We start from the raw sequence: 10,463 nt of genomic DNA on the forward strand, positions 1-10,463 counted from the left end.
CTCTCAGATGCGTGAGGATCATCAGGCTGGATCAGAAATGTGTGGAAGTTTACAGCAGGCTATCTCTCAGATGTGTGACGGTCATCGGGCTTGATCAGAGATGTGTGAGGGTCATCATGCTTGATCTCAGATGTGTGATGGTCAGCATTTTGAATCTAAGATGTGTGGAGGTCAGCAGGCCGTCTCAGATGTGTGATGGTCATCAGGCTGGATCAGAGATGTGTGAAGGTTTATAGCAGGCACTATCGCAGATACGTGAGGGTCATCAGGCTGGATCAAAGATGTGTTGAGGTTTATAGCAGGTTATCTCTCAGATGTGTGACGGTCATCGGTCTTGATCAGAGATGTGTGGAGGTTTATAGCAGGCTGTCTCTCAGATATTTGACGGTCATCGGGCTTGTTCAGAGATGTGTGAGGGTCATCATGCTAGATCTCAGATGTGTGATGGTCAGCATGTTGGATCTAAGATGGAGGTCAGCAGGCTGGATCAGATCTGTGATGGTCATCAGACTGGATCAGAGATGTGTGGAGGTTTATAACAGGCTATACCTCAGATGTGTGAGGGTCATCATGCTAGATCTCAGATGTGTGATGGTCAGCATGTTGGATCTAAGATCTGTGGAGGTCAGCAGGCCGTCAGAGATGTGTGATGGTCATCAGGCTGGATCAGAGATGTGTGGGGTCATCAGGCTAGATCAGAGATGTGTGGTGGTCATCAGGCTGGATCAGAGATGTGTGGAGGTCATCAGGCTGGATCAGAGATGGGTGGAGGTCATCAGGCTAGATCAGAGATATGTGATGGTCATCAGGCTGGATCAGAGATGTGTGGAGGTCATCAGGCTAGATCAGAGATGTGTGGAGGTCATCAGGCTGGATCAGAGATGTGAGAAGGTTTATAGCAGGCACTCTCACAGATGCGTGAGGGTCATCAGGCTTGATCAGAGATGCGTGAGAGTCTTCAGGCTTGATCAGAGATGTGTGGAGGTCAGCAGCCTGTCTCAGATGTGTGATGGTCAGCATGTTCGATCTAAGATGTGCCAGGTTCAACAGTCTGGATCTGATAAGTGTGGATTCAGCACTCTGACTGCAGCGATTTGATTGAAGTTCCATGACTAATACAGTACTCTCCGCATAATCGGGTAGGCTCGGGCAGAGCGTTTCTTACCCGATTAAGCGGAGTACCCGATTAACAGAAGAACACATATTATTCATAATTGACACACACAATGTGTATGTACATGCATTGTACACTGCACCAAACACCTTCACTGTATGCTTAACACGCGTGCTTGCACGGCACATTATACATACCTTACACTTGCTCAGTCACGAGCAATAATTTACACTCTTTTTATGAATAAATACTGTATGTCTTCAGAAAACTTTGTTGTTTGACTCTAGACTCCTCGCTAACACGCAGGCGTTTTCCGAAATGAACACGTCTATTTGCGTGCACTATAGTCACGTAGAACGTCGGGTTACTTTTCGAGAAGTGACTGGGGAAAAGCAAAATTATGGAGGTGGTGCATGACCTGATTTTTGTTGCAAACTTCTCGTATTGTGAATGTTGTTGCGGAGCAAGGGAGGAGCGCAAGTGTGTTTAACTCCCGTCTGTCTATTCAATTGTGAGTGCCAGCTACGTGTGCAATGTTCGTTTACGTGTGGCAAGTTGGTACTTGTATATGTGTTTTCATGTTAAATCACTCCCCAAATAATCGGTCTTCTTTGCAAATTAAGCAGAGAATGCGATTAGCCGAGGAAAATTAGACATTCATGATTTCTTAAAGTGTTATATCCGCGATAAAATGTGGGTAGAAATTAGACTACAAGAAATTATTTACCCATTTATGCGGAGAGGCAACCCGATTATCAGGTAATTTTAATGTGCATTGAAACTGATTTTTACTTTACTACCCAATTAAGCGGAGTACCCGTTTAGGCGATACCCGATTACGCGGAGAGTACTGTACTGCAATTGATGATGATTTAAAGGAGAAGTGACTGCTCAAGATACCAGATTATATTGAATTTTACATTTTATTCCTATAGCAGGTACATGCAGTTTTAATCATGAATAAATAATTAAATAATATGACATATATTATAAATATAAGAGTAAACATGCACGTTCTGATAGGAAAAAAAATTACATTAAAGATACAAAAGGGATTCATTATCTTAACTGTCTTATCCGGACATAATACAGAATTAAAATTTCGGATCACTCCGCAAAGACCTCCAGATCTTGTCAATGGACAGCGTAGTTGCAAAGTTTGCATCTACCTTACATCTATTCAGATCTATATAGTTTTGGTGGTCTTGATGTATCAAAATTAGTGACATGTAGATGTTAGCTACCTATTGTTGCAAAAAATTCGAAATCAAGATATTTAAACGAGGAGCATACTGTAATAGATATTGTAGACACGTCATCACTTTCTTTTGGGCAGTAGCGTAGACAATAAGGTCTAAATAAAGGTGTGGCTATTGAAGGGTTGTGTTCAGATTTGATGTACATATACCAATTGGTTGCATATTACATCTGTCAAAACTCACTAAGTTTCTAAATTAATAAAAAAACGACGATGTGATACCAGTATAAGATCATGTGTCATGGCACATTACAGGCGACGACGACCGTGGGATAGCCAATTGGCCTATATCTCATCTCTAATGCCAGGTTGCAGACAGTTCGAAGGCGTCCAGTCTGCACGAACGAATAAAGCAGAAGGCATATTGAGATGGAATGAATGAGAGAATAAAAGAGAGAGAGAGAGGGGGGGGGGGTAGAAAATTTAGAAGTCAGGATATGAGGACGAGTCCAAATACCCTCCTACTCACGTATGAGCCTATATGATACGGAACAAATAGACCGGCGGCGTAATCGCCGAACCCTTCGGTCGGATGCGTGAAGGCTTCATTACGTCAAGCAAAACGCTCCGTCACGCTAATATACCTGTCCATTTAAATGTATCTTCGCTTCAAATAGCCCGCGATATTTCATTGTGCTCAACTAGCGCCACACGTGACATTCCACGCATATCACAATGTGTTTGATTATACTGACGCTGGTGGGCGGGGGTTTCGTGTCTGAGCGGGAGCGGCAGGGCAATTAACGACCTCAGCATTCTATATTCTCTGACATAGCCTGTTTGGTGTTCATCGAATATTCGTGTGAGTGCATAAGCTTCACGCAAACATCTGACGGGGTCCACCCCCCCCCCCCCCTTGATAGTAACCCCTATTTCCTTATTCTTTTCCCTACCCCTGCCTGAAATTTTGTATGAAAACGTCGTCTGATATGATGCACTCTTATTTTCGATTGCTTCTTTAGATTGCCTTGTGCAAATATGAAGGTAATGCTGAGTTGTTTTCCGAAGTAAAAAGGCAAGCTTGTTCATTTCAATTCGAAGCAAGTGCACCTCTTTACCATGAGTCCGGTCATTTTCCACATATGTAAACGTATATGGGAATTTGGTGTACAAAATCTACTTTAAGGCAACGTCTCATATTCCCAAATGCAATTTACCAAGGACATGGTTATAATCACTGCTATTGAAATCCTTATTTACCGTTATCATTCTTTCTATTTTCCTAGCGAAATACACACTTTACAAACAAATCTATGGACAGGACTCGAGTTTTCACGAAAATTTCAATTTCATTTAAAAAACAAGTATACTTTAGATTGGAAATACGGGCAAGAGGGGTGGGGGCAACGGTGGAGGACCCACTTAGCCCGTCCGCGTCCCTGTGCAGCCTCCTCTATAACTGGTTTACATTGCATTGTTGCTTAAAGGTATTGTTTACCATTAGGAGCAGTGATTTAAAAATGTTCGAGTTAATACATTTGATGCATATTATGTGTATGTAGGACGGTTGTATTATCACAAAACATCCTATTACCCTATGAATTTTGCAATAAAGTCTGAAATAGAAGGAGATATCACTATTTTTCTCACTAAACCATAACTGTATATAGGCGATTTAATCTAGAAACAATCTTATCATAACTATTGTTCACATTTTGTATATTCAACAATACTTACATTGATTATTTCTATTCCTAACTCACAATTTAAAACTATTTTAAAGCACTAAAGCTGGGTTTTTGTTCCATCTGCAAATAATAGATAATGCCTTTAATATATTACTTTAATGTAGCCTTTTATCGTTTTTTGTTTGTTTGATGCCATGGGCTGATACGATGCTCACGCGTAAGACATCGGGAATAAGGACAAGGGGGCCAATTGCAGAGGACCACCTGAGCCCGTCCCCATGCACCCGTCCTCTTTAACTGGTTTACTTATCATGCTTATAGTACACTGTGTTATTGCTAAATCGAAATTCAAGACGGGTATTCTTTAAAATGGAAAGGGAGCAGGATTGCGAATATTCCAATATATGCCTGTATATTCTCGTATGAAATATTACTGTACACATTGTTATCCATTTTCATCCATGAAACCATTATCGTTCATAGTTGAAACTCCTGCCAGCCCTTGCCTTCTTGTCATCAGCTGTTGGTGATATAGAGGTGAATTTTGATTATCTGAGCATGTTTGCATGCTGATCCATATCTTGTCAAAGACGTGATTATTACAACGTAAAATGGAAAAGACTTATTATCAATATGAGACTTGCATTTGTATTTCTTGTATTATATAGGCTGGTTAACACAAAGTCTCCGTTTAAGTTCTGCTCCCACATAATGATTATGTCATGATGTATTTAGCTGTGCAATCTTTAAACTAGCTTTTTTAGTTGCCAGCGATCGCATATAAGAAAGGATGGGGGATCGGTATAATGTTATTTGCTTGCAAATAATGTACTTCTAACAAGTGATATCCATCTTCTTCTTTTTTTTTCTGCGTTTATCACCTAGAAACTTCGGCAACAGCAGGCTGAGTTGTCTAGACACAACTACGGTTTCCTCAAAAACCCCAGTCTGCTTGACAAACAATACTACCCGTTCGACAGCATTCAAGAGCTGAGGAAATCAGTTCTCAAACGCCTATGTGACTCCCTCGACAGAGCGAACGCATTCGGACCTGAGCAGCCGGAGCCTCCGGGTCACCTTCTCGTAGATGATGTCCACGACTTGATCTTTTGTCAGGCTAGTGAACATGCTCCCCTCGACGTCCGTGCTTGCAGTCTGATTTTTACAAAATGACATTGTGTGCTGTTCAACATTATTTTCTTCATCTTTACTGTACAGGTGTCCCTATTTCTTTTTCTTCTCTTTTTTGTTTTCTAGCTGAACGATAGTCCGTGGTTAAGTTGACTTTAATAGCCAGAAAGGAAAGTCACAGAACTGTAGAAGTTTCAGTAAAATCTGTTTTCGCGGAAAAGTGATATTGGATGAAATAATAATAAAATTGTCCCATTAGCATAGTATTGATTTGCATGATGGTACAGGTTTACTTTCGCATAATATTTCTACTTTCAGTGAAATACGAAAGGTGTTAATTGTATCTCTCGCATATCACATTAAAGACTTTTAAGAGTCGCTGGGTGGTTTCTTCTGCTAAAAATCCAAAATAAATATTGCTGTGTTTGCCCACTATACAAAAGCCGAGGTAAGCGAAGAATGAAGGCGGATGTTGCCAGATTGGCCATCTGATCCCGAAGAGGATCGTTAGTTTTCAGGCAGGCATCATTTTTGTCGACAGAGTGGAATATAGAGTGCTATCATATGGCTATGTAACTTATGTAACTCTCATGCATTTTATGCATGACTTACGGATATACGTCAGGTGCCATACCCGCTGAGTGATTCTCGGTCACACAATCATAACTTGTTGCTTTCACTGTTGTCTTTATTCTAAATTGCATTTAGCGGACAAAAATAATGGAAAAAAGAAAAACTATTGCACTATAGACTTAACGGACTTTCGTGTAAAGTGATGGCAAACGAAGCAACCAAAATATGCCACTCGTTTATGATGTGTTGTACATTGTACTGAGCGAGAGAAAGAGATGAAGGGAAGGAGTTCCCGATCGTCCATGGTAGGTAGGTAGGTAGGTAGGTAGTCTTTATGATAATAGGTTTCGAGTTTAATGCCACGAATAGAGTCTTTTATGACTTCTACCTCAGGTGCGAAAAGTGGCTTCTATTACGTGGCGGAAGGTCCTGAACGAGGCGGTTGCTGGGGCGGGAGGCCAGAAGCTCCGTCGCCTTAGCTCATACACGGAAATGGAGAGGGCAATTCGACTGCGACACTATACAAAGGTGATGAGTGCGCGCGCACACAGTGATTGAAAGCGTCGAGGTCATTTCGGAAGCATTTTACTTCCTTCATCCAGAATCGTACACTCAGTTATAGTAAATCGCAAATTTTAGCAACCACCAATTTATAAGCGAAGCAGCAACTTCATAAAGCTCTTGCTTCGTTATGTTCACTATGAAATAAGAGAGAGCCTCACTTTGACTTGTGTCCGATGAAACAATGATGGCGCTGTTCATGTTGCCCTAATAGCCAGATTGGTGTTAGCTCATATTTTACATTGGTAAAATTTACATAATAGCATTTTTCAGTTGGTTAGACACTTCACTCGTTTTCAAAGCGACCGAGTGCATGAGCTTGGCCGTCGTGACGTATTTATGGAATTCACGTTCAATCAGAAGATGAACTTGGGTAGACTAGGTTACTAGAATGGTTCGTATAAAGTCACCACTTCGGAAGTAACCATTTGATTGTTTTGTCATTGAACACATTAAAAAACTTTTCTATAAATGTCGCCAAATAGGCCTACCTGCTGGCTGCCAAGTGGATATCCTAGCATACGCCATCTATAAGATTTACATGAGTGATGTGCAGTTAAAAGCCAACATGAATGGACTAGATCGTTTATGACCCTCTTCCCTTTCGTGAGCCAAAAAAAAAAAAAAAAAAATGGGGGGGGGGGGGGGGAGAGAAGATGCAGATGCGTTCTGTCATTTTCCAGCACACTACCTGTGGATGCAGATCGGGATATAATACTTTTTTCTGTTGGCCAATAATTGTAGACAGGTACTGTAGAAGGTTCTTGTAGCTGTTTTTAAGTACAAGTACAGTATATTAGATATGTATCGTTCTTATCAAAGTTTATGTGCATGTGTATTATAATATATCCTTGTTCGTTTTGATCAGGAAGGTAGGAAATACTCCTGTTTTGATCAATTCTTTATGCCTTTGCTGTAAACATTGTATCGATATTTGATAATTAAGTTTTAAGAGACTGATCAACCAATAGTAAACCACAAAGCGTCCAAAATCTTTATGATTATTACTTACATCATCTGTAAATATCATTTTTGTCCCCGCCGAACGAGTTCGAGCAGGGGACTATGAAACGGGCTCCGTACGTGTGTGTGTCTGTGCGTCCGTGCGTCCGTGCGTCCGTGCGTCCGTCCGTGTGTGCGTCCGTGTGTGATCAAAATGTTCAATTTGCTACTTCTCTGTCATTTATGAGCCAATTTTGATTCTGTTTGCTTTATGTGATAGCACTACATGGGAGCTTTAAAACTTCTACACAGAATTTCAGTTGTGACCTTTGACCTTGACCTTTGACCTATATTGTACATTTGCTACAAAATGCTACTCCTTCGCCATTTCTAACCCGATTTCGATTCCGTTTGCTTTAAGTGATGGCACTAGGTGAGGGCTTCAAAACTTCTACACAGAATTTTGACCTTTGACTTCTTTGACCTTTGACCTTGATTTTTGACCTATATTGTACATTTTGCTACAAAATGCTACTCCTTCGCCATTTCTAACCCGATTTCGATTCCGTTTGCTTTATATGATGGCACTAGTTGAGGGCTTCAAAACTTCTACACAGAATTTTGACCTTTGACTTCTTTGACCTTTGACCTTGATTTTTGACCTATATTCTGCATTTTGCTACAAAATGCTACTCCTTCGCCATTTCTAACCCGATTTCGATTCCGTTTGCTTTATGTGATAGCACTAGGTGAGGGCTTCAAAACTTCTACACAGAATTTTGACCTTTGTCTTCTTTGACCTTGATTTTTGACCTATATTGTACATTGGCTACAAAATGCTACTCCTTCGCCATTTCTAACCCAATTTCGATTCCATTTGCTTTATGTGATGGCACTAGGTGAGGGCTTCAAAACTTCTACACAGAATTTTGACCTTTGACTTCTTTGACCTTTGACCTTGATTTTTTACCTATATTGCACATTTTGTTACAAAATGCTACTTCCGGCGGGGACATATATTACGCACCGCGTAATTTCTACTTTTCCTTGTTTTTTTTATGAATTGACATGCTTTGATTTTCCGATAAAACATAGCCATCATTTTATGCCTGCAGGTTATGTTCGTGCGGGAGCCCATCTATCGGGCTGTGTCGGGTTGGCTGGACAAGTTTATCAGTCCTAATGGTCGTGACAGACAGGAGTACCTAATCAGGTACGGATGCGACATGGCCCGCCGCCAGAACAAGAACATCAGCATGATCAGGTCGTGCCGCTTCGTTGACAACGTTGGAAAAGACAACGACCACGGGGACCCCAGCGTCGACGATGATACCTACGAAGATGATGGGCAGCCATTCTCGGAGGAGGAGCTGGCGAAGCTGCTTCCGTCCTTCGAGGATTTCGCGAGGTATCTTATCAACGGACCGCCGGCCCTCCGTAGCGACATGCACTGGGAATCGTATAACTCCCGCTGCCAGCCATGCATTGTAAGCCTATGTACAGTGGTGGCCCGGAAAGACACATTATTATGGTTCGAGTACGGGAATTGAAAACAATGTCAGCTATAACACTGTCGTTGAAATGATCAGGGTGTGTGTTTATAATGATAATGATAATGATACCATCAGACCGATGATATTCAAATTTAATAAATGATAAGATATGTAAATTATTACAATCATATGAATAATTACTATTAATATTTGATAATGGCATTGATGAACAGTCATTATCATTACCATAGTTTGTCAATTAGTTCCCAAAGAGGGCGACAACTTGAACACAGGCCCAATTGTCATTATAATTATTGTCATTACATAAAATTATAACTATTTGCATACATATTTTCCTATATTTACTCATTCATAATATGTTGTAGTCAGATGTAAATACTGTAGAATCACATGTCTTTGTCACAATGTTTGAAACGGTGTGTGTGTGTGTGTGTGTGTGTTGGTACTTTGAAGATTGCAGATGTACTTGAAACTAATTCATCACCGATTAATATCTTATCACATTTGGCACACCTTAGACTGTACATTTCTTATGATTATAGTTGTCTTCAAAATGTGAACATCTGTTATCCTTTCTTCTTTTTTTTTTTTACAGAGAAGAAGAAATGGGGGGGGGGGGTATGGTAACAGGAGGGAAGGAAATTAACGGAATTTTATAATCTTGGCTGCGGTCAACATCAAGATTCAATCGTTGGACATTTTCAGTCAATGGTGTAAAAGTAATCGTGTTGATACATTTCATTTTTCAGAGGGTATTTTGATTAATGCTCATAGTTGGTGCATAAATGGTCACCACCATCTACAAAACTGATTAACTATACACGTTAGCATGTAAATTGTGAATAGAATGACGACATAACACCCCCCCCCCCAACGCACGCACTAATCAAGCTCCATTCATCAATCGGCAATCAACCTAAAGCAAGAATATCAACATCCTTGTTTTTCACTTCTGTTTTGTGACTGGAATCCAATAGACATTTTCATAAAAGACCTGTAATATGACGTTATACAGTTGTAGAATTCACCAAGTTTGACAGGAGACCATTCATTGAAAAAGAAAAAGTAAAGCATTAGCCGTCATAATTATGCACATAAAGGTTTATTGCAAAGAAGTGGAACTGTAGTCTTGGCTACATCCAATACCAGTACTAGCATTTGATCGGAGAACATCTTTTTAATCTTGCGACACGTTCAGGTCAACTACGATTACATTGGGCACTACGAGACCTTAAGTATGGACGCTGACGAGATCATTCGCCGCTTGAACCTCGGCAACGGGGCGACTTCGAGATTCCCTCGCAAGGAGTCAGCATCCGAGGGCATCGCCCGGGAGATTCTCGGCGACGTGGACTCCTTGCTCCTGATGAGACTGTACGAGCTGTACGACTTGGACTGTCAACTCTTCGGTTACAGCTTCCAAAGAATGGAGCAGTTGGTGAGCGGCAGCGACAGGTAGAAGCAGAAACATCCGATCTGATGACGATGGCTGGAGCCTGCTAGCGAGCGAGGTATAAATGCTGTGATCTTGGCTCACGCCCGTCTTTGCCTTGAAAGCACCAGCATTGCCTCCACACCACACAGTACACCTTTCGGTCGCACGACTGACCAACTTTGGATCCGAAATAAATCACAATGGCCTCAGAGTAAACACGCTTGTTTATTTCAAATCCAAAGTCGGTCAGTCGTACAACCGAACGTCGTATAGTGTGCAGTGACCTTTGCGTGGCAATTATGATACC

The 10,463-nt window shown here is 41.1% G+C and overlaps 1 protein-coding gene across 1 annotated transcript; it reads left to right on the forward strand.

Annotated features, from left to right (window-relative positions):
• Nucleotides 1-3,350: 3,350 nt before the first annotated feature.
• Nucleotides 3,351-10,180, forward strand: LOC139740800 (carbohydrate sulfotransferase 8-like). Its single transcript, XM_071651374.1, has 5 exons — nucleotides 3,351-3,356; nucleotides 4,886-5,116; nucleotides 6,098-6,232; nucleotides 8,323-8,694; nucleotides 9,920-10,180. The coding sequence occupies exons 1-5, from the start codon at nucleotides 3,351-3,353 to the stop codon at nucleotides 10,178-10,180; spliced, it is 1,005 nt and encodes a 334-aa protein (XP_071507475.1).
• Nucleotides 10,181-10,463: the final 283 nt, after the last annotated feature.

This window comes from Diadema antillarum, unplaced genomic scaffold, assembly GCF_040938485.1.
Source record: "Diadema antillarum isolate AM-2024a unplaced genomic scaffold, OU_Dant_1.0 seq00000885_RagTag, whole genome shotgun sequence".
In the NCBI taxonomy this organism is placed as follows: domain Eukaryota; kingdom Metazoa; phylum Echinodermata; class Echinoidea; order Diadematoida; family Diadematidae; genus Diadema; species Diadema antillarum.